A 25,561-nucleotide genomic window follows, 5' to 3' on the forward strand; every position below is an offset into this window, starting at 1 on the left:
TAGTCTTTATTTTAAAGTCTATTTTGTCTGATATGAGAATTGCCACTCCAGCTTTCTTTTGATTTCCATTTGCATGGAATATCATTTTCCATCCCCTCACTTTCAGTCTGTATGTGTCCCTAGGTCTGAAGTGGCTCTCTAGTAGACAGCATATATACGGGTCTTGTTTTTATATCCATTCAGCCAATCTGTGTCTTTTGGTTGGAGCATTTAATCCATTTACATTTAAGGTAGTTATCGATATGTATGTTCCTATTACCATTTTCTTAATTGTTTTGGGTTTGTTATTGTAGGTCTTTTCCTTCTCTTGTGTTTCCTGAGTAGAGAAGTTCCTTTAGCATTTGTTGTAAAACTAGTTTGGTGATGCTGAATTCTCTTAGCTTTTGCTTGTCTGTAAAGGTTTTAATTTCTCTGTCGAATCTGAATGAGATCCTTTCTGGGTAGAGTAATCTTGGTTGTAGGTTTCTCCCTTTCATCACTTTAAATATGTCCTGCCACTCCCTTCTGGCTTGCAGAGTTTCTGCTGAAAGATCAACTGTTAAACTTATGGGGATTCCCTTGTATGTTATTTGTTGTTTTTCCCTTGCTGCTTTTAATATTTTTTCTTTGTTTTTAATTTTTGATAGTTTGGTTACTATGTGTCTTGGTGTGTTTCTTCTTGGATTTATCCTGTATGGGACTCTCTACGCTTCCTGGACTTGATTATTTCCTTTCCCATATTAGGGAAGTTTTCACCTATAATCTCTTCAGATATTTTCTCAGACCCTTTCTTTTTTCTCTTCTTCTTCTGGGACCCCTATAATTCGAATGTTGGTGCGTTTAATGTTGTCCCAGAGGTCTCTAAGACTGTCCTCAATTCTTTTCATTCTTTTTCCTTTATTCTGCTCTACGGTAGTTATTTCCACTATTTTATCTTCCAGGTCACTTATCCGTTCTTCTGCCTCAGTTATTCTGCTATTGATTCCTTCTAGAGAATTTTTAATTTTATTTATTGTATTGTTCATCATTGTTTGCTCTTTAGTTCTTCTAGGTCCTTGTTAAACGTTTCTTGTATTTCCTCCATTCTATTTCCAAGATTTTGAATCATCTCTACTCTCATTACTCTGAATTCTTTTTCGGGTAGACTGCCTATTTCCTCTTCATTTGTTTGGTCTGGTGGGTTTTTACCTTGCTCCTTCATCTGCTGTGTGTTTCTCTGTCTTCTCATTTTGCTTCACTTACTGTGTTTGGGGTCTCCTTTTCACAGGCTTCAGGTTCACAGTTCCCGTTGTTTTTGGTGTCTGCCCCCAGTGGCTAAGGTTGGTTCAGTGGGTTGTGTAGGCTTCCTGGTGGAGGGGACTGGTGCCTGTGTTCTGGTGGATGAGGCTGGATCTTGTCTTATTGGTGGGCACGACCATGTCTGGTGGTGTGTTTCAGGGTGTCTGTGACCTTATTATGATTTTAGGCAGCCTCTCTGCTAATGGGAGGGGTTGTGTTCCTGTCTTGCTAGTTGTTTGGCCTAGGGTGTCCAGCACTGTAGCTTGCTGGTCGTTGAGTGGAGCTGGGTCTTAGAGTTGAGATGGAGATCTCTGGGAGCGCTTTCGCCGTTTGATATTATGTGGAGCTGGGAAGTCTCTGGTGGACCAATGTCCTGAATTCGGCTCTCCCATCTCACAGGCACAGGCCTGACACCCGGCCGGAGCACCTAGACCCTGTCAGCCACACGGCTAAGAAGAAAAGGGAGAAAAAAAGAAAGAAAGAAAGGGAGGGAGGAAGGGAGGAAGGAGGGAAGAAGGAAGAAAGAAAGAAAGAAAAAGATTAAATAAAATTAAAAAGTTATTACAATAAAGAATTTAAAAACTATTAAAAATAAAAAAATATTTTAAAGTCATTAAAAAAAAGAAAAAGAAAGAAAGAAAGAAGAGAGCAACCAAACCAAAAACCAAATCCACTAATGATAACAAGCGCTAAAAACTATACTAAAAAAAAAAAAAAGCAAAGGACAGACGGAATCCTAGGACAAATGATAAAAGCAAAGCTCTACAGACAAAATCACACAAAGAAGCATACACATACACACTCACAAAGAGAGAAAAAGGAAAAAATATATATATTAAAAAAAAGGAAGAGAGCAAACAAATCAATAAACAAATCTACCAATGATATTAAGCTGTAAATACTAAACTAAAATAAACATAAAACCAGAAACAAATTAGATGCAGAAAGGAAACCCCAAGTCTACAGTTGCTCTGAAAGTCCACCGCCTCATTTTTGGGATGATTCGTTGTCTATTGAGGTATTTGACAGATGCAGGGCACATCAAGTTGATTGTGGAGATTTAATCCACTGCTCCTGGGGCTGCTGGGAGAGATTTCCCTTTCTCTTCTTTGTTCGCACAGCTCCTGGGGTTCAGCTTTGGATTTGGCCCTGCCTCTGCATGTAGGTCGCCTGAGGGCGTCTGTTCTTTGCCCAGAGAGGACGGGGTTAAAGGAGCAGCTGATTCGGGGGCTCTGGCTCACTTAGGCCGGGGGGAGGGAGCGGTACGGATGCAGGGCGAGCCTGCGGCAGCAGAGGCCAGCATGATGTTGCTGCAGCCTGAGGCGCTCCGTGTGTCCTCCCGGGAAAGTTGTCCCTGGATCACGGGACCCTGGCAGTGGCGGGCTGCACAGGCTCTGGGAGGGGAGGTGTGGATAGTGACCTGTGCTTGCACGCAGGCTTCTTGGTGGCTGCAGCAGCAGCCTTAGCGTCTCATTCCCGTCTCTGGGGTCCGCGCTGATAGCCGCGGCTCGCGCCCGTCTCTGGAGCTCGTTTCGGTGATGCTCTGAATCTCCTCTCCTTGCGCACCCCGAAACAATGGTCTCTTGCCTGTTTGGCAGCTCCAGTCTTTTTCCTGGACTCCCTCCTGGCTAGCTGTGGTGCACTAGCCCCCTTCAGGCTGTGTTCACCAGCCAACCCCAGTCCTCTCCTTGGGGTCTGACCTCCGAAGCCCGAGCCTCAGCTCCCAGCCCCCACCCACCCCGGCGGGTGAGCAGACAAGCCTCTCAGGCTGGTGAGTGCTGGTCAGCACCGATTCTCTGTGCGGGAATCTCTCCGCTTTGCTCCCTGCATCCAGGTACATGGGAAGTTTCTTGCCTTTTGGGAAGTCTGAGGTCTTCTGCCAGCGTTCAGTAGGTGTTCTGTAGGAGTTGTTCCACATGTAGGTGTATTTCTGATGTAATTGTAGGGAGGAAGGTGATCCCACGTCTTACTTCTCCGCCATCTTGAAGGTCTCTTCTCTAGCATAGTGTTTGATACATGGTAAATGTTCTATAAAAATGTTAGCTCTTTTTAGTAATACACTTTCTCCAACACAGGTTTGAAGTCTTCATCCTTGTGTCAGGGATTAAGCTACTTAGTGAGTACATTTAGCAAAATTATTCCTATTTTACAAACATGGAAATTGAGAAAAGACTTAAGTCTGATTGCCTCAAAAAAATAAAAAATCAACAGTGTACTTTTAGGTCATTTTGTGGTTTTTCTGTTTTATTTTTGCATGGTTGATAGTGGTGGTAATTTGTGTTTTGTATTATTTTAATTCTCAGAGCAAGATTTTAGCCTGGAATTTATTGCCATTTTTTATTAGGCCAGATTGCTCTCAATAAAGCACTTGTCAAATGTATGATATCTCAAGCATTTTCAGAGTTGGTATGGTTTTTCCAAAAACTTGCAAGCACGATCTTGTAGACATGACATTGAAAGATGTTGATGAAATTTTGAAATTTTTGTTTTTGACCTTGCTTTCGTATTAGCTCTGGCAATATCATTTTTATAGTACTTGTTACCCACTGACAGTAGTTACTGTGGTTTTGTTCTCGAATGTCTTCAGAGTCAAAGGCCAGACTGCAATATTTGAGGAGATGATAGAAGATGAAGAAGGACTGGTGGATGATCGAATACCTACCACCAACCGGGGTCTGTGGGCAGTAAGTGAGACAGAGCGATCCATGAAAGCTCTGCTATCGTTTGGAAAATCACATAGATTTGATGTTGAATTCATTGATGAGGGAAGTGCTTCAATGGATCTCTTTGAAGCTTGGAAGAAAGAATATAAGGTAACAGTAATTTAAAACTTCCTTCCCATATTAAAAATTATCCTCCTTTACATTAATTTTAGTTGCTACTTTCCTTTTTCTCTCTTCAGTTTTTCAAAATCTGCTTTAGAGAGTTGAGGGATCGTAATTTATCTTTCCCTAAAATGTAATGATTGTAATGATGAATAATAAATACAATAATACTGAACAAATGAGAAGTTTCTGTTTATTAAATTACTAAAAATCATTACTAAAATGAAATTTATATGAAACCTTTTGTTTTTCCTTGAAAGTGTGTTATTCTAGTCTTAGCTTGGTCTTACACTGCTGTTCTCTGAAATCAGAGTGTGGCTTTGTTTCCTTTTTTGTTTTTTTCTTTTGCTCTGTGAATAACAACCAAACATCAACAACCTTAAAGATTGGAGAACATAGTAAACATTTCTCAACATACAAGACTAGAAACCATTGCAATTAATAATGCACAAAGGGACTCTTCATATTTATACTTTAATAATTTCATCATATTATAACTCTATGCTTGAGATTCCAGAATTCATTAATTTTGAATTATTCTTTATATGTGGATTTTTTAATCCCTTGTCCTACTTTGCAAGTGAGATGGGTGAGGAAATAAAAGAAGTGGGTTTTTTATTTATAATGTTATATTCCATTTGATATCTTTTTTTTTTTTAATCTAAAGTTCTTGCCTTTTAAAGCAGGATAAAAATTTCTCTCAAGAAAGAGAAGCTGTGCTGTCTGTAATATCAATTCATACATTTGATAGATTGAAGAATGATACTTCTATAGCATCAAAATCATTGGTTCATAATAATATTTTTCTTTTCACATTACTACTCTAAAAGCAAAGGCACATTAACACAGTTAATTACAGCAAGTCATGGAAGAGACTATACTATATACAGTGTTCATTTGCCCCTACGTTCTTCCTTTGAGCTCAGTTTAGCCACATGCTCTGAGTCAGAGGAGTGCTTATCATGCAGTTCACCCAGATCTTTGTTCATTTGTTCTCCGTAACATTGCAGACTAAACCCTTTAACAACAGTGTAAATGAATGAGCTACTGCTACGCACATCAATCAGGATCTAACTCAAAGCATAATGTTAGTTAGTGAAGAAGGCATATCAAAAAATTTTATACTGATTGATAGCATTTTTATAAATTTCAGAAACATATAAAATTATTATTAAGGCTGTATAGATTAGTATAACTCCAGCAAAAAGTACAGAATAGTAAGTCCAATTCAGAATAGTGGTTACCCCATTGTTGGGGGTTGAAGGAAGAATGTGTGAGGCAAGAGAGTGATGCAGTTGAGAAGGAACACAGGCTTTCTAAGGAACTGGCATTATTCTCTTTCCTAATTCAGATGATGTGGACTCAGTTGTATACTTTAGTATTCTCATTATCATATATACATATTATTTTGAGAATGTGAAATATTTTATAATAAGAAGTATTTCTTTAAAAAATAAAGCAGAGATTCCACCAGTCTAGTATTGATCTGTAAAGATCTTTGGTCCTACCAAGAGATCTTGGCGTGTGCTGTTCCTGAGATTCTGAAGAGGCAATACACTATAGTGTCCTGTGGAGATTATTCAGTCCCACTTCCTCATCCTAAAAATGGCCCAAGAATTGCTTGTACCTTAGACCCGTAATGAAAATACTGTGTATGTTTTAAGACCTCACTGAAGACTCTTGACCAAGGGACATCTTGGTGGTTTTAACCAGTTTTAATCATGTGCTTTACCACTGTCTGTCTTTTCTGTCCCTTCAGTTGCTTCATGAATATTGGATGGCTCTGAGGAATCGTGTGTCTGCTGTTGATGAACTTGCAATGGCTACAGAACGACTAAGAGTACGTGATCCTAGGGAGCCAAAGCCCAATCCACCAGTTCCTCATATCATTGAACCACATGAGGTAATTTGCAAATGAATCACAGAAAAGAACACAGCAAATAGATGTCACAAAAATCCAAGATCCATAGAAGGTATAGAGTCAGGGCAGTGATGTCTTCAATAAGTGTTTCATATCTGCTCTTAGTTTGAGCCATATGAAATTGTTTGTTTTTGTAGGTCAGAGATGAGCAATTTCATGTCTAATACATGCTTAGCATTCACTGTTTGGGTGCATTTGCACGTTTATTTGTTTCTCTCCACATTGCATATTCATCTATTCTTGAGCACTGTTTGCGTGCCAAAACCTAAAGATATTCTTGGTCAGTTTTTAGACATATGTCCTATTACTTCAGCTTTTTCAGAACTAAAAAAATCTTCCATAAGAACAACCAAGAACTGATTTTGCACTGTTTTCCTTTGCTAATGATGAACAGATATTGACAACTTATCATCTGTTAAATTCCTCTTTGTATCTCAGAATTAAAAAAATAACTCCACCAACTTTTTTTCTTCATATTAAAAATATTATTTCCTTTAGAATTTGTTTTTATTCCTTTAATCTTTTAAATCTTTTTTTTTTCTATAAAGCTTGGAGACTGTAACTTAGAAAAACTTAGAAATATTCATTATATACTATTTCACTTCATTTTTAAAATAGAATTCTCAGTAAGTTTTAAGTGAAAACAAATTCCTCTTATTATTATTTTTTTTTTTCTGTTACTGTATTCTACTGAGGTGGGGGGCACAGAAAGGAGGAGCAGAGAGATTCTTCCCTGGATTTCTTAAAATCACTTCATTTGTATGGCCAAAGTAGCATACCATTTTATTTTTCTTTATCCCATAAATGTATTACTGAAAAATCATCCACAAATAGCCTATGGTTGATTTTTAACCTACTTCAGGTATATAGGGAAGCTTTTTATTTAAAAGAATTCTACATTGAGTTTTGTCTTCTATACAACAACATATATATATTTTTTGAAATATGTTAATATTGTCTAGTATCCATTTTGCAAATTTGAGTTTTCACATGTAAATATGTTTTCATAAAATAGGACACTTTTTAAGAAAGAATTAAAATAGAAGAATTGTGCATGTTTAATATAATGTTACCATCTTAGAATAAAGAAGTTGTTTTGTTTTGTTTTTAGGTAGAACAAAATCGTATAAAACTACTAAATGATAAAGCTGTTGCTACATCACAGCTTCAGAAAAAACTTGGGCAGCTTCTTTACCTAACTAACTTGGAGAAGGTACTGTTTTTAAAAGATGCTACTTTTTCCCATATTGTATTATCAATAAACCACTTTATTGACTCCTTTCATTTAATCTATTAGTCCCCTAATTAATGGTATAGGTGTTTTTTTTTAATCATTCTTTTATTTGTTTGTGTTAGTTATATGAGTCAGAACACTAGCTATGTCTGCAGTAGCTACACAGATCACAAAAGAAGATGATATCTATAGAAAATATGTTGTACGGATAATGTAAAGGGTATGCAGTATATAGTATAGCACAATGTAAACAGACTGTAGTTGGAAGCCCTGAATAGTGAAAGTATTACAACATACCACTCAGCAAAGATAAACGCATGCATCCAATAACGCATACACAGATTTTTTTAATTTGTTATTTGAAACTGTGAAGTGTGTTTGGAAAGCTGCTAAATAAGAGGACATGGTAATGAATTATTTAATGTAATTCACAACATATTTTCTTAGTAGTAAGCAAAGTACTGTATTAGACATTGATGAATATAATTCCATTTTCTGGCAAGAATAAATGGGAGTGGCAGAGTAACTTATCAGAACAACATATAATAGTAGATTTTTGGATAGGGCAAATGAAGAAAAGCAGTAGACTACAATTGGTCCTGAAAACTAGTACCAAATACATTTAAGTGAATCATTAAATCTCAGCAATGACAAAATGAAAAAGTTGGACATTCTTTATAGGTAAAATAGCATAGTAGTTAAGAAGGTAGACTTTGGACCTAGATAGTGCAAATCTGAATCATGATGCCACTGTTTTCTAGATAAAGGACTTTATTCAAGTTATTTACTTCTCTTTGTCCCATCTGTAAAATGAGAAAAGTAACACTATCTTGTAGGGCTCTCTTGAGGATCAAATGAATTAATATATGTAAGTGCTAGAGTGTTTACTGGTTTATTAAGCACCTTCTAGGTACTCACTATTAATATTATTATATTATTACTATTATTATAATGATGACTACTATTTTGGCAGGGAAAAAAAGAGAAGAACTTTATTAAGTCAGTCTCGCAAAATGCTTGCTATAGAAAAATAACATTCAGGAAAAACAAGTCTTGATATTTCTGGACATGAGTTTTTAAAATATAAGATCTCTGTACTTTAAATGTGAGAGTCAAAATTAAGAGATAGTTGATGATTCTTTTAGTTATGGAACATAAGTTGATATCCTCTATATGTTGAATTATTTTTTAAAAAATTAAAATTCCAAGGATATAATCTATGTAGGAAAACCCATTCGGCAAAAAAAAAAAGAAAAAAATATTTACTCTATAAATGAAGGAAAATAAGCAATCTGCAAACTACTAAGCATAGGACATATCCAGCCCATCACCTGTTTTTGTGAATAAAGTTTTATTGGAATACAGCTATACTCATTCGTTAAGTATTGTCTACAGCTGCTTTTGTGCTATAATAGCAGAGTTGAGGAGTTGCAACAGAGATCACATGGCCCACAAAGCCTAAAATATTTACAATCATGCCCTTTATGGAAAAAATGCTAATTCTTACATTAAATAAATTAGAAGAGGTATTGTAAATTCTGGTAGATTGTTTACAAAATGCTATAGTAATACCTTCTCTTGTGTGCTTGCTCTTGGTTAATCCCCTCCTACACTGACTCTAGGCTTAGTCAGATGACTTGTTTTTGGCCTTGTGTCACAAACAGAGATTTGAAAAGTCCATGCACTTTGGAATTCTCCCAATCGTGTCATTTTTTGGAACTCTGAGACGATGTGAAGAAGCCCGGCTTACCTTTCTTGAGGGGTAAAAACCTCAGCTTAGCCCTCTCCCCAGACCAGCTAGCCCACCAACTGCTAGATGAGTGTGGGCCGTCCTGGACTGTCCAGCCCAAGCCAAATCAGTGCATCCCAAAATAACCCAGGTGACCTGTAGCATCAGGAGAAATTCATGTTTTTTTAGCCACTAAGGTTTTAGGTGGTTTGCTGTATGTTACCTGAAACAAATCAATAATTAACAGAGGAAAAGAATAATTCAGTCCAACTTTTTTTAAATGCTGCATACTTACATTGTAGTTAATGGAATTGTTTTAACCATTAGAACTTCTGAATCCATGCATAATTTAGCTTTTTTTTTTTTCTGTTTATAAGAGTCAAAGGATAATCAAGAACAATTTAGTAATCTATGAGTCTAATTTACTTTCCTTTATGTTTTCGTCAGTTTTAAAACCTGTTCATTTGATGACTTTTTTGGAAATCTTTCAGTTTTTAAAGAGACTTTGAAAAACTATTATACTTCAGCATAATTTCCAGGTATAGATAGGTGTCAAATCAGTAATATTTCTGGTTTCTAATTATTTGCTTTGCCTTAGTGAGATTAGAAAAAGGATACGGAGAAGAAATCAGTATTAATAAGGAGTTATGTGAATAAATGCTGCCTCTTCCCAATATCTTTGATCCCATGCCAAGTGGACATGCAGAATATCTATTTCTCTTTTAAAAAAATATATCTAACATGAAAGTAAAATTTGAGAATTTAGGTAAATTATATCATATTTTGCTTTTTACTTTGCCTTCTATCATAATCACAAATACAGTAATATGATAACTTTAGCAAACTGTGTTAAAAATTGTGTCCATTTTTTTCTGCACTCCTTGAATAAATGTTATTTTTAAATCCCAGGAATGATAGTATTAATATATGAATTATTAGGTCATCTCAATGACTAGATTATTTTAATTGCCAACATTTACTTTTATAAATGAGCTGTAAAACATGTAGTGGCTTTTAAAGTATAACTAATATATGTTTTAATTCTTTTTTGGATAGTCTCAGGACAAAACATCAGGAGGTATTAATCCAGAACCTTGTCCAATCTGTGCTCGGCAACTGGGAAAACAGGTGAAATTATAATAAATATTACATACACTTGTAAAATACTTTACAGTCTTCAAAGGCTTTTACATACAGCTCACCCCACCCTCACACTTTGCATACAAGGCAAATACTACCTCTGTCTGAAAGGTAGGGCCAAAGGTTAACTGACAGGCTTAGTGCCAAATATGTTTGAGCAATGTTTTCCCTTAAGTGATAGGTGAAAACATATTTCTAGAATAGCCCCATCTTTTTCATTAAAGGTGAATAATTTTAAGTATTGTTTCCAGTCGCTTGAGTCTGTCAGTTTACCATGGTTATTTGGTAATTGTACAGAAATATAATACAGAATACACAGATTTACTTAGGTTATGACAAAGGTATAGTAACGTAGTTCTTACTTAACATTATTACTGTCTAATAGTACCAGGATTTAAAGTGCAAATAACAGCAATCCTGAGGGAATTCATATGTGATTTTTAGAAGACTATTATATCAATTAAGTATATTTCTTTGTGAATATTAGTATACAAATGTCTATAAACTTAATGGAACTGTATAAGTTTTCCTCAAAGAGATTCTTATTTTTACTTTATGAAATGTGATTTATGATACTATAAGTTCCTACTTTGTATGATAAATAAATATATGTAATATCAGTATATTCACTGCTTTTCAAATTTTGAAAGGTAAGTCTATTACTATTAAATGAGTAAAAGTGTCCTTGGCACTTTTTTCTATGGAGCTGAGAGTAGAAGCCTAAATATATGAGTTCCATATTCTGACCAGCAATAATCAGAAAGAACATACCTTTTAGTTTCCATGATTCATGGAGAAGATAAGATTTTAAAGGATATTTTATTGATAATAAATCTTAAAAGGACAGATTGGTAATTGAGCAGAAGAATAGTAATGTACAGATACAGGCAATTTCTGTTAAAAATCAGTGATAAAAACATTTTGATAAAAATTACTATAAAAATGGAAAGGATCATGGTGTAAGTAGTTTCTTCTTTGCTTTTAGTTTTGATGAGATTCATGCAACTAGATTGTCTCAGAAATTTTATTATCTTTAACATTTCCATCTCATTTTCTATATAATAAATGCTTTAACATGTGAAAATGTAAATCTGCTTATTAATAAGTTGTGTAGAATATATTGAATATGACATTATGTCCAAATTAATGTTGTAGTCAGTCTATTCTGTTACTCTACTGCGAGAGTGCTAAAGAGTAATTTGCATTTTTCCTAAATGCTAAAATGAGAACACCAGCATCTTAAAAAATAATGATGAATGACTATTATCCTCCTATTAGGGTGAACAGAACTAAAGGCTATGAAAGCTTAGTCTGTTTGGACTAAAAAATAGTTAGTTTAAAAGTATAACTTAGTTTTTATGACTTAAAGGATATTTATATCATGAAATAGTTAGGAAATGAAATTACGACTCTCTTCTCCTTTTAATATGTTTATAGATTGGAAGGCATCTTTGATAGCATCTCACTGAGGCATATTCTATGTGTTTTCTTTTTTAGTGGGCAGTACTGACCTGTGGGCACTGTTTCTGTAATGAATGCGTTTCAATTATTATCGAACAGTACAGCGTGGGGTCTCACAGAAGCTCCATTAAGTGTGCCATCTGCCGCCAGACCACATCTCATAAAGAAATCTCGTATGTCTTCACCTCAGAGAAAGCCAGCCAGGAAGAGGACATCCCTGTGAAGGTAAAGTCGGTTAAGAACATGTAGATGCATAGTCAGAGCAAAATAATAGGAATCAGTATCTGGCAGTGAGAGCATCAAAATCAGAACAAGGCTGGCCCAGTGACTATGGAGCAACCACTGTTGTCTGTCTGTAGATACACTGCCTGAAAGCCTCAGCTTTACCATCTACTCGTTCCTCGTGGGAGGAACACAAGAACGCTTTTTCAAACATAGTTAGTTAGTAATAGTTATGCCCATCGTGGCAAAAAAAGTAACATCTTAGAATTCCAGTCCCTTACTACTTTTGCAGTGTTTCTGTCCATTACAAATTGATAGAGCTCTGGTTAAATTCAAGGTTTCTTTTTCTTCATTCTTCCATTCAGCCCTGGGTATCAGGAAAAAAAGATGTGCCCCACCAAACTGAAGGATAAAATAAATTGATTATTGAAGTTAGTGAAGACTATCACAAGAAGGAGGGAGTGCACTTTTAGATGGCCTGGATTGGTATTTCAGAGTTTAGCCAAAACTTCGCTTTATTTTCCTAATATTTTTCCCGTGCTTCATTCAGAACTTTAAGAAATAAGACTATAATTTAAAATCCAAATAGGATCTGTAACTGGACTTTCTGCCTAAGGGGTATTTATTTAATGAGCAGCCTTCACTAGACTTTTTTGTTCTTTGTTTTACTTAAGCATGCTTTATTTTTTCTCTCTAACCAAACTTAGACAAAGGACAACTCAATGTATGACTGTAGTAGGGAATATAGGCCAGAAGGAGTGGTTGGGAGAATGGGGCAGCTGGCTCATAAGCAAGAGGTAGTAGAATATTTTTCATTCATTTCTTCTCCTTCTGGGTCCCTGATGCTCTCTGCTCACTTATTTTTCAGGGTTGTATTTTGTGAGTAGAATTAACCACAAGTTGAAACTGCCAGGAGTTAGGCAGTTGTTAGGATGCCCCCTCCTGAGAACACTGGAGTTCCATTAAAGAATACCTAATTGCTATTTATTCCCACTGTCATTTGAGTAAAACCTGAAAATATCAGTCACAGTGCTCTCAAGTGTGTTGAGGTAAACAGAATCCCAAAGTTGGGATGAACTTTCATTCGTTCATTCTTCCTGTACATGTTTACTGGACACATACTGTATGCCAGGCAGTGTGCTGGGCCTCACAGATGCAACACACACTCATGAATAAGACAGGTATGATTGCTGCCCTCATGGGCAGCCAGGGGAAGGAGTTTGAGTTGAGGCAGAAAGCACAGACATTAAGCAAATAATGAATGTGATAAGCACTACAAAAGAAAATCAAACCTGGCTTCTCTGAGGGAATGGCAGTTAAGTAGATGTCTAAAGGATGAATGGATCAGCCAACCTGGAGAGAGGGTAAAAGTGATCTTGTCGGGAGGAGGCTGCTAGACAGAAAAAAACAAACAACCAAAAATCCCAGTATGTGAATAGGTCTGAGACAAGAAGAAACTCAAATGGAACTGAGTAGCTGCGGTATAGAAAATACAAAGGAGAATGGAATGAAATGAGTCTGGAATCCAAAGAGGGGCCAGATATTGAAGAGCCATCTGAGTATCTGAGAATTTTCTTTTCATGTAAAGAAAGCTATTAACATGTTATATGTTATAAGCAGAGGAGTATCATGATCAGACTTGGATTTTTAAAAGATTCCTCTTGCTGCAGTATGGAAATTAGATTAGCAGGAATAGAAAAGACTAGAGTAGAAAAAAATTTGGAGAAACCAGTTTAGGAGGCTACAACAGTAGTGATGGTGGCTTTGATTAGGTTGGTGGCAGTGGAGATGGAAAGAAGTGGATATATTCAGGAGATGTTTGGAGTAGAGTTGATGAGTGAGATACAGTATCGGAGGGGTTGATGAAGAAGGAGATTTCGTAGGTGACCCCTGGTTTCTGATGTGAAAAATCAGGTGGCTAAAAGTACAGTTACTATATAAGGTACTTGGAAGAAGGGTACATTTAGATATACTATATTTGAAGTGCCTAAGACATCCACGTAGAACTTTCCAGCAAAGTGTTAATATGTGGAGCTGGAGAGAGAAAATTCAGAGTCATTGGCATAAGTGATCTTTGAAGCCATGAAAGTGTATGAGCTGGCCTAAGGAAAGAAACAAAATTTAGCTTCAGATCAGGTCCTGCTGCACTCCATAGCTTTTAAAAAAGTGGAATAAAGGGAGAGGAGCTGAAAAAGGAGACCAAGAAAGAGCAACTAGAGGCATAGGCAGTCCTGGAGAACATGCTGCCAACAGAGGCCACGGAAACTCGGCTTCAAGGAGGAGGCGGTTATCAGCTGTATCCCTTGATGCTGAAGGTGGCTCAACAACAAGATGGACTAATTTGGCTACTGAAGGTCATTGAAAAGGAGCCCTTTCAGTGGAAATGTATTAGCAAAAAGCAGATTGGGAGGGAATGAGAAGTGAACAGGAAATGAATAGGTCAAGAGAGAAAAATAAATTTAGCTGTGAAGTAGAAAAGTGAGTGTTGTAACCAGAAGTGGATATGAAGTGCAGAAAGGCTTTGTGTTTTTTTGTTTTATTCTGTTTAATATAAAAGATTCTTGAGCATGTTTAATCTTCAATAAAGAAGAATAGATTGAAGATATAGGAGAGAAAAAGGATAATGCGTAATCCAAGATTCTTGAAAAGACAGGGAGAGTGTTGATATGTAGAGAGAAAGTAGAGATCTCATTGAAATCGAATAACTAACAGGTGCAGGTTGGGCTGTTGCACCACCAAGCTATAAGGATAGGGGTCCTTATCAGAGAATAGGAGATCTTTTTATTATTATTATTATTGAAATATAGTTGATTTACGATGTTTTGTTGGTTTCAGGAGTACAACACAGTTAATCAGTTATACATATATCCACTTTCTTTTTTTTTTTTAGATTCTTTTCCCATATAGGTCATTACAGAGAATTGAGTAGAGTTCCCTGTGCTATAGAGTAGGTCCTTATTAGTTATCTATTTTATACATAGTAGTGTGTATATGTCAGTCCCAATCTCCCAGTTTATCCCTCCTCTCCCTTCCCACCCCCGGTAACCATAAGTTTGTTTGCTACATTCGTGACTCTGTTTCTGTTGTGTAAATAAGTTCATTTGTACCATTTTTTAGATTCCACATATAAGCGATATCATATAATATTTGTATTAGTCCTTTCCAGAGGGACAGGTTTTCGGTACTCCAGATGTGACTGTAGAAGTGGGTGACTTAAGCGAGATGGAGGAGAAAAGGTGGTAGAAGCTGAACCAATGAGATCTGAATGTTGAATAGGTGGTCCAAGTGGACGGTATATAATGTCCGGAGTTAGTATACTTTAACCTATTCACCACACAAAGAACTGCTTTCCTTTTCAGTCCCCCCTCCCCTTTTCCTCCTACTCTTATAGTTTCTTTCTCCTTTTCCTTCCCATAAAAAGTCTTTTATAGCCTTTTCTTCTTCCCTTTTATCTTCTCCTCTGGCCTCAGGCATCCCAAGGGCCACAGAAAGCATTCACGGCTAAGCAGGGCTGCTGACCCTTAGGTGAAAGCATTCATCACAGTATGGGGAACGAGCATAAGGAAGAACTGCTGTGTCAGGCTTCATGCAGTAAGGTTTAGGAAGTGATTGCTCTGGCTACCAGTAAACAGCACAGCCTCTATGAAACTGAGTCATTGAGCCCATCAAAGCCAAACACCTGTTCATTTTATGGCAGCTTTCCTAGACACCCAGGAGAGAGATCAGGACAGTTACGTTTGCTGTCCTGTTGGGACAGGGATATCTGTACAAATTCTGTTTATTATGTTCTGACTTCTTCCTGTCTTTCATGGGTATTGATAAACACATGAATTAATTGAAGGATCTTGTAAAAAAATTAAAAGAATACAGAATTCACTAAAGTTAATTTCTCTTTCTGATGCATAAATACTTACATTTCCTTTCCATTAAATACATGACTGAATATTGTACTTACTATGCAAGCAAGTTTTATCACTTTTCCACATTCTCACATTGCTTCTTGCTACATTAACTTTTGTTTTCTGTCACCATTTCTGTCTGCCACTTCTGCCTTCTGCTGCCTGTCACATTTCTGCCACCTTCTCCTTAAAGCATGTGCTTATTGTTTTCTCACAGACTCTCACTGTACTCTGACCATCTGAAACTATCCCACTAAATGGTCACATCATCTGTCTTGGAGTTGAGGGATATAAAGATGACTCTATATGAATAATGAAGGCATTATTTTGAAATTTTATAAATATTAGTTCATACTATTCCTAAACTTAGGGGTTCTTTTTTATTGTTGGTTATCCAATCCCTGATTTTTATTAAACACTCCTGAGAATTAATTTTTTATTTCATTAAAGTTTTTATCTGAAATGTTTATTTTACTCTAAGCATTCATGTCAAGGCTCTCGGACATAGCAAACAGTGTAATATCATACATGGTGCTTAATCATATAGCTGATCTCTGACAAAAGATATTTGGAGAACATAAATATAGAATTAAATAATATAAGACATTTTTTTCTACTGGTATTTCACAATGTAAGGAATCCTATTGACTGACCATATAAATAAAATGAGTAAAATGTTCATTAGTGGATTAGTGGATGCATTTAAGTTAAAGACTGTGTCTACCCTAACAGCAGTGTGACAGTATTCCTGAATGACCCTTGGAACCTACTGGGCATTTCACAAAGTAAACAAAATTCCCCCTGCAAGTTCTGACAGCTGCCAGGCATTTTAGAGGGTGAAGTAGGCCTCCTGGCAGAACATATGCCCCACGTGGCCTGTTCCCCGTGTCCTCAGTTTGGCTAGGTTTCATACAAAGCATTTTTCTCAGTGGAAACCATGACCCCATAATGGACACAATTCTTATGTCATAAGTTTCTATCCAGGAGAAAATACATGGATATAGCCATAGCAAAGCCTTCCCACCTGTCCCACACACACCACAATGCTTCATCTTCTCAAACTTTTGAGTGTCTAATAATCAAGTGGTCTGCTTTTTAAAATAAAGAATTTTTTCAGGCTCCATTCCCATAAATTTTAACTCGTTAGATCTCGGATCTGGTCCAGGAATCTACATTTTTAACAAGCAAATCTATTGCTAGTAGAGATGTTTTATACAGCCTTTTTGTAGAGAAAAAAAATACTGTATTTCTACATTAAAACTCTCAGAGAAGCCTAGTAATACCATGTGTCATATTCTACTATGTGTAGAATCCTGTTGTTTCCTTTCTGTTTTTCTCTTTTCTTTTTCTTTCTTTTTTTTTTTTTGACTTTCTGTTCAGTTGATTCAAAGGTGACTTGTGAAGTCTGTCTTCTACTTTCTAAATACAATTAAAATATCTGGGTGGAATAAAACTGTAAAATTCTGACTGAGTTTAAAGTTGACATAAAATAATTTGGTAAATATAATCCACAGTGGTTATATTTAAATATGCTTATCTAAATATTTTCATATAAGATATGTGATATCTTATAATATTAACTGGTAAATTAATATTATGTATAATATAATATTAATGTATAGTGTAACATTAATACATGAATATTAACTGGTAAATTTAGAACACAGTTAAGTGTTTTTGTTAGAAAATGTCATGAATAAATATAATTGCAAAAAACCATTTCTATTCACCAGCCAAGTTAGCTCTTGAACTGTTAGTGAGTCTCATGTTGAAGTTAGCAATAGATTACGATAAATTGAACATACAGTAAAGACTTCTAAGATATAAACTATAAATTATTTTTATGAACACCTTTACTGTGTGGAGTATAAACTCCATTAAGATGTGGAAAAGACATTATTCATGAGGTGAAGACTTTGTTTCATTTGCTACTGTATCCCTATTATATAGAACAATGCCTGGCATGTAACAGGTACTCAGTGGATGGATGGATGGATGGATGGATGGATGGATGGATGGATGGATGGACGGACGGACAAGTAAACAACTGATCCATATTTACATATAATATCCCCAAAAACCTTTGGCTCCAAATAAAATTTTTAACTTTTTTGCAATTACTAACTTTATCTCTTTGAAATAATCATTCAAAATATTTTAAAGAACAGGATAATATTTTTGTGGCTAAGTGCACTTGTAAAATTTCCCACATAGGCTGCCTGGATGGAGTTTCCATTGAACTTTATTCAAGTAACATGTGAAGAACCCAACCCAGGAATATGCTTGAAAAGTATTCCTACTTTATGAGATCAATCATACAAGCTGTGTAACTGCACTAAATTGTATCTGTCACTGTCAACATGGATTTTTAACATGGTGAACCGGTGCAGACAGAAATAAAACAATGCTAACTGATCTTACTCAGCAGGAACTACTATGGACAGCACAGGCAAATTGAAAGAGTTAGCTCTGCTTCAAAAGGAAAAGTCCAGAATAAAAGTAATGAAAGTCAGAAAGTACTAAGACAAGAAATGACTTCCTCTATACTAAACAATAGGAAACAGATCAAGTTACAAATCAGCAAGGAAACCTAAAGAAAAATCTATGATCTATCATACAACTGATTAGAGATCATAGTTCTTTTGTGGGAGGGGGGAGGCAGAGCTAAATTGTGTAAATTTGTCTTTTTTAAAGTGATGTTCTTCAGTTAAATGAATCTTAAAAAAAATCTCTAATCTCAGGATCTTTGATTCTTGTAGTACGTTTAAAAGATTGCAAAAAACCAATACAAGTAATAACTGGAAGATTTAAATGTTATCCCTGCTCTGTTTCAGATGTGATTGTCCCATTTCTGACAAGGCTGAAACTTCTTATCCGGGGCAGCTAGCACAGGTTAGGCATCCATTTGACCCTAGAGCAGGGAGAGGTACTGCAGGTACAATAGCATGCAGCACTAGGATAATGGCATAATTCAGAAGACCAGTTCACTTGTGATAAACACAATCCCAATTGTATCACTAATGTAGTAAGTTTAAAAGGTCCCAGAATTACAAGCCTCCCACCCATTCCCCTAAAACCCTTATTCATCTGTAAGAAATCAGGGTAAACAAAAAGTGTAATATCATTTTTTAGTAGAAGTAATTTACACAAAAGAATAAAAATAAATTCAGAATAAAACAAACGGCACACAGTGAAAAGTAATGTTCTCCTTTATTCTTCCTTCTTTGCCTATTTCTATTGCCAATTTCTATTTTTAGTTATAGAGATCACCTCTATGACCTTCAGTAATATACATAAATTTTGTTTCTTGAATTACTAGCTGTAGATAGTATCTGCTGATAGTCCTCACTTCAAAATAGGAGGAAATTAGTGCATCTATTCTTCCTTCATTCTTTCTTTTCCCTTCCGCATTCTAAGTTTTGTTATAGTATCATTTTTATATTATAATGTTTAAACTTTAATGTTTTGTTATCTAATTGTAGATGTGACTTCCATATCTAGAAAAAAAATCAGTAAATGGTGTGTACAATATTATAATATAAATACTTTTCATTATAGAACCAAGCAGAGTGATTGAAGTCATACAGAAAGGAATGTAATCCTAATCCTCTCTCATTTAAACTTTGCTTTTCAAGGAAGAATCTTCTGAGTACCCCAGTGTAGTAGAAGTTCTCATTTTTTTTGCTAGCTTCTTTCATTTCTGTGTCAACCTTATCTGGCACCATTATTCGTGTAATCCTCATCCTACAATTCTTTTTTCACTGTGATCTACTGCATCAAGAAATTTTAACATGATAAGCATGTGAACGGAAAATCAGAGTTTCTACACTTCTGAAAATGACTTCATTCTGCCTTCACTTTAGAGTCATAAGTGACTGGCAACCCCCATACTGTAAGACATTATTTGACATGTTTTATATATATTAGTGTGTATGTATTTCATATGTATGGAATATATATAATATATAAACATATATACTAATATATCATATATTAATATATTATAAAGATACATTAAAGATAATATATAAATATATAGTATCTATAAAATCCCTAAAGATTTAGTCTGCCTGTTGACATAAAGTAGCCTATAAACATGAATATTCTGTCTGATGTTTGATGACAAATAAGACTCAGTACATTCCTCGTCTCCGTTGTGTTGACTTTTTTCTGATGTTCTTCAGAACACAGTGGCCACTTTAGCCCTTAATTCTGCCAGTGGAGCTGAGCATGACCATGAGAATCCATATATATTACAAAGAAAAAGGAGTGGGAGAGCAATGTGGACAGATTAGGCAAACAGAGGAAATAAAAGGGGCCAAAGGAAGAAGGACTAGACTGGTGAAGAAGCGATATAATGGGTAACAAACCATTGGTTCAGAGTCATGGATTGCCAAGCCCTGCTTCAGAGTTCCCAGTTTTCAACAATAACTTTACAGTCATAGAGAGCACTATTTTTCTTTTATTTATATAAATCAAGTAGAAGTAGTGCTTTGCTGCTGCAGTTGGGAGGTGTCATAACTGTTCTCCTTCCTTTCCTTCCTTCCCTAAATAAGGAGTCTCAACCGATAGAAAATAGATGTGAAGGGAATAGGGTGAAGCTAGCTACAGTATGTCTTCTATGCTATACTTATGGATTTTTCCTATCGTTCCCTCCTCTTTCCCCAATAACAAGACTTCAGAGAAAAAAGCAGTACCTCACTCTAAGATGCATTGGTAAAATATTCAGACCTATTTTGGAGGAGAGGGGTTGATCAAAGTCTAAATCAAATACTACTTGATTGCTTTATTAGAATTCTTCTTCTCCTGAATATACAATAGAAACAAAACTGAATTTTCCATCCTTTTAACACATTTAACAGCTTTTAACTCAAAGTTTAGGTTCTCAGATTTTAACAAGAGCCTGGAAATGTGTAGCTGCTTATTCCAATCAAGTTTAAATCTATGATAAAAATAAGTTAGTTGCACCTATTTAGCGCAGATAAGAGGCTATGAGACATTTCTGATTTCTAGTTATGCTATTAGACAAACTCTAGGCCAGATTTCATGAGAAATTCTTTGTTGGCCTTTATTGCTAATGGATCTCTACTGATTTTTCATTGCCTTGACTGCCTGAATGGTCTGGAGCTTTTAACTTTGTACTTAATTTTCCAGAAAGGGAAAGACCTATATGTGTAGCTTTGAGATCTAGTTTGGTTTTGTTCATTAAATTACAAGCAAGGGAGCAAAGATCTTCATAAAGAACATTTTGTAAGATTCTTTTGTTATAAAGAAGGAAAATCCCATCCTTTTCCTTCAGTGTTAACTGTTATAATGCTCTTGGCTACTTACCTCATGAGAGGAAGAGCAGGAGAGGCACTAACATGATCTGAGTTGTAGCACTTTATATGTCTCCTTTCATAGTTCCCTAGTTGGCCTTAGAGAGAACTAGTGCCTCAGAGAGAACAGCCACAAAGATACAGTCAAGGGCGGGCAGAGGACAGATGATAGGTCTTCATTCCAAAGTTGGGCCTTGGTCTTCGATGTTTCAGAAACATGAAGAAAAACCAAGCATTAATCATAGAGTAGGGTTGGTAGATATACATGTGGAAAAACTGAAGAGACTACCAAGAAAGGATAGAAATGAGGAAAGGGACAGGAACTTCAGAAGAGGGCAGAGCTGCTTATAATTAAATCCAACTCTATCAACCTAATATATTATGAAATGATCTAGCAGTTTTGGGGGATTTCTCTTCCCATGCACCCCCCTCCATAATTCCAGCCTAACTTTGCCTCTGTGTGTTTGCTGGTACAGCTAAAACATAAACTGGGTTGGATTAAGGCTGCCAGTGTACCTGTCTTCAGAATATTCATACTCAGTTAACACCTTGCACAGGGGTGAATTGATATCTGTTTCCTCATCCATATCTTTTTTGCTTTTTCTGTGATCCTCTCCTATATAGATATAACCCATCTCCTTCCTGTTTTAATCTTTTTAACAAAGTGAATATTTCTTTTCTGTAGCAGTGACCACATTGAGTAGTCATCTCAGAAACTGGCAGATCTGAGCCAAAGTTCATTTATGTATTTGAGATAGAAAGAAACATTAAAAAGAACAGTAGAATGTGCATAATGCTTATTAAGATGGTATAATAAAGCATTCACTTAAATCGCTTCCAGGCCAGCCCAGCAGTATAAAACCATCCTTTGCTTTTCCCCATATTCTGTAACATGCATTAGACTGTATGTATTTGTGAACAAAGGAGTATCTTTTCATCATTGTATATTCAGTGCCTAGTGTAGTTCTTGTCATTTATGTGCACACAAAGTTTTTGTTGAATGATTTGAATAATCAAACGTGAACTTACCTGAAATGCTAGAAGGTTTGAGTGACCTCTTTGATCCCTTTTATTACTCTGCTCTTAGACCAACCATGGTCTTTTCAGTATTATTTGGGGACTTTTGCTTTTTACTTGGAAGTGTAAAAACACAAGCAGAAGAGAGAAAAAAAGTTAAGAATAAGGGCCTATTGTGGTAGTTATCTCTGATTCTAAAGATTGGAAATAAAAGTCCACAGGGTTTGCTGACTTTATTAACCTCTCCTATCACTGCTGATAGGTAGGGAGAAAAATGAGTGTTGATAGACCAGAATGAGATGGCACCACCCTCCAACTGGTAGCTTCTTTTTAGACCAGTTCCAGTGATTTCATTACACAGTACTAACCCAAAATCCACCTCAGGTCTGCTTTGTGTTAGGTTAAATCTGCTCGTCTTTCAAGACTGCTCTTGTCTGAGTCTCTCTAGCTTTTATAATTTTATAATCTCAATTATAAAAGAGGTTAATTGCAAGATTTGATTTGCCTGTTGTTAATCATTCTGAATGACCAAAAAAATATGTTGAGAGTTTTTAATTGTATTCTAACCTGCTTTTATTTTTATTTTGTTTATTCATTGTTTTACTCAGGTGTGTTTGGGAATGAGAAGCCTAAACATACATATTAAAATTTTTTACATTAAGTAAACTGGTTGAGTATATACTGTTTACAAAGGACCATGCTAGGCTCTAGGTGATATAAAAGTAAACGCCATTTGGTCCTTGTTTTCAAACAAATATCAACTGATAAATGACAGGAATATACTGTACTCTGAGATATGATATAATATATGAAATCATACTAGGTAGAATCATGGTAGGGCAATTAATTGAGGAAAAAGCTATTCTTCTCCAAATAAAATCTCTCATCTTTCCCTTATGAAAGACAAATTTAAATGTCAAACAAACACAGAAAAGTCTAATAAAGTAGTAAAGTCAAAGAATACTTAGTTTTTAAATCCACATATCATTCATCAAGCATTTGTGAGTTACTAAAGCTAATATAATATAGCACTTTTGCTTCCATTACTGCATTTAATACAATTAAATGTGAACTACATATAGAAAGTTAGGAAAATGTTTACAACATAAATTTAACATGTACAGTATATGAGAGGTCCTACAAACCAGTTTTTCTTTAACTTTTGACCAGCAGTTCCACATTAATACGCCTTTCCAACAAAAATATGTGCACAGGTACCCAAAGCTATAAGTATAAGCATAGTCACTGAAGTATTGTTTGTAAGAACAAAAAAGAATGAAGTCAACCTAAATATATATTAATAAACAAATATTTAATAAATTGTTGTATCCTAAATATTGTGCAGCCGTTGAGGTGAGGTATATATAAAGGTCCTACATGGTTAAGATTGCCAAGATACAATGTTAAATATAAAGGCCAATGTTATAAAACACATTTAAAACTATTTGTGGGGTGTGTGTGCGTTTTTATAGAGGCTTCTAAAATGCCCAAGAAGGTCTAACAGAATAAATGCCAAATTCTTAGTGGTGTTTAGAAAGAGTAAGGCATAAAATAATAGACTTAAATTTTTTAATCCTAAACTTCTATTAACTTAGTTGTCCAATGAACATACATTGCTTTTTTGTAATTTTTTATAAGTTATCCAAGGACTTCCCTGGCAGTCCAGTGGTTAAGACTCCGTGCTTCCACTGCAGGGGGCACGGGTTGGACGGGTTGGATCCCTGGTCGGGGAACTAAGATCCCACATGCCGTGTGTGAGGCCAAAAAAAAAGTTATCCAAAAAGTGTTTGTGCTGTATGTAGCAAATAGGACAGAAACCAGATCCTTATTTAACTTCTATTCAGTTTTTCTCCTACATTTTACTGCCTTTCTTTTTAGAAAGATCAGTAATGCTTTTTAGATTGGTAATCCTTCACTGTCTACGGCATTAACTTTTCATTTAGCAACACATTATGAATTTTTATTAAAATAGACTCACAAAGGCAGTGTATTTTCAACACAGCATCTTGTAACTTGAAGCAACATTTGTAATGATAATTTATGATAATTTAAATGTCTTCAAGTAGTCTAAAATGTGAAATCTTTGGGAGAAACTGCTTTAACACATTGGTCTAACATAAGGATTATGCATTTTGGCTTTGTTTTCAAAAATTGTGTAAGGCATGCCTGCTCAAACCAAGGACCACAGATATATATGAGCCACCCTCTTCTTTCTTCAGTTTTCTCATTCTCAATAGCCACTTTCTGTCCATCTGGAAGAAAAGGGTATTAAGGCCATCTCACTCCCCATGTAGCTTTCTGCCAAGCAGAGCTTTGGATTTCCAGACTTCCTTATTGTTCTTCTTTCATAGTAGGAAGTAACTGGACTGGGACCAAATGGTTCAGAATTGTAGCATTTGGAAGGGATCACTGAGAGCTACCACTGAAGTGGCCAAATTTTGATAAAGGGGAACATTCTAGTCTTTTCCTTCATAGAGTTAACACTCCGGTTTTGAATGTTGCTTATAAAAGACTATTCTGTTTTCTTTTGAAATTTTTGTAAGAAGCAGCTTAATTGATAGAAGCATTCATAGTTATCCTGGTACTTCACTTGAAAATATCTTTGAAATGAGACCTTGCAAGGAACATGGAAGTTTCTGTCTAAACTACTAAATGATCACATTATGCTAATTTCCTGTTTTCTCTTATTTGAGATAATTTTGCTCTTATTTAAGATAATTTTTAGATTGAAGTAGGTTCCTTATACTTTTTAACCTTTCAAGTATAATTGAAAGTCTGCATATCCAGAGAAATAGATGTAGATCCAGGATTTTAATACGAGAATTTTTTAATTTCTCCCATAATTCTTTGTTGGTAACTTTAAAATTAGTAAAGCTTTCTTCCTTGTTTTGTTTATATTTTTACCTTTGAGTGTCTCCTTGTGTAAAAGTAGTAAGGGGGTGTGATTTGAGGAGAAGAGCAGTATGGGAATATTTTTACTTCTTTTTGGTTAGATCTGCCCCCCTTGTAGGATAATCTCTGTCACTGTTGTGCTCATATTTAATGTCTCTGAAAGATAATAAGTTATTGGGTGTCTACTATTTGCCAACTATTGGGCCAAACACTTTGTATTCGTTTTCTCATTTAACCATCACAGCAACCTTTGGAAATAGAGGTAATTATCATCCCTGCTTGACAGATAAGAAAACTAAGGCTTAGAAAAGTTAGAATCTATATAACTAAGGAGTTGCTGTACTGGCAGTTGAATTTCGATTTATCTCACTCAAAATCTCATGCCCTTAATCTCCCTGTCATACCATCTCCCAGAGCATTCCAGGAGGAAGACTTTCTCAATGAAGGCTACAAAAACACTTGCTTTATTTCTTCATTTTCTTATTTCTTCACTTTTTCTCATTTTCATACTCTTATCCTGGAAATGGTCATGGAAAGTACAAAAAGCACTCTTTCAGTGTTTATCTAGCTTTGTATAAATCTGCTTCCGTCCAAGTGGACATCATTTGTACCTCTGTCATTGTAGTGCCCTTGTAAGAAAGGATTC

The 25,561-nt window shown here is 35.6% G+C and overlaps 1 protein-coding gene across 4 annotated transcripts in view; it reads left to right on the top strand.

Moving 5' to 3' along the window:
• SHPRH (SNF2 histone linker PHD RING helicase) overlaps positions 1-25,561 on the top strand; it is an 85,905-nt gene that overhangs the window by 53,092 nt on the left and 7,252 nt on the right. For all 4 annotated transcript variants that reach the window (XM_068551094.1, XM_068551095.1, XM_068551097.1 and 1 more), the window contains 5 exons: positions 3,845-4,070; positions 5,842-5,985; positions 7,115-7,216; positions 10,023-10,094; positions 11,604-11,792. In XM_068551094.1, coding sequence (XP_068407195.1) covers positions 3,845-4,070; positions 5,842-5,985; positions 7,115-7,216; positions 10,023-10,094; positions 11,604-11,792 — 733 coding nt within the window. The remainder of the gene's footprint in view (positions 1-3,844; positions 4,071-5,841; positions 5,986-7,114; positions 7,217-10,022; positions 10,095-11,603; positions 11,793-25,561) is intronic.

Source organism: Eschrichtius robustus, chromosome 9, assembly GCF_028021215.1.
Source record: "Eschrichtius robustus isolate mEscRob2 chromosome 9, mEscRob2.pri, whole genome shotgun sequence".
In the NCBI taxonomy this organism is placed as follows: Eukaryota; Metazoa; Chordata; class Mammalia; order Artiodactyla; family Eschrichtiidae; genus Eschrichtius; species Eschrichtius robustus.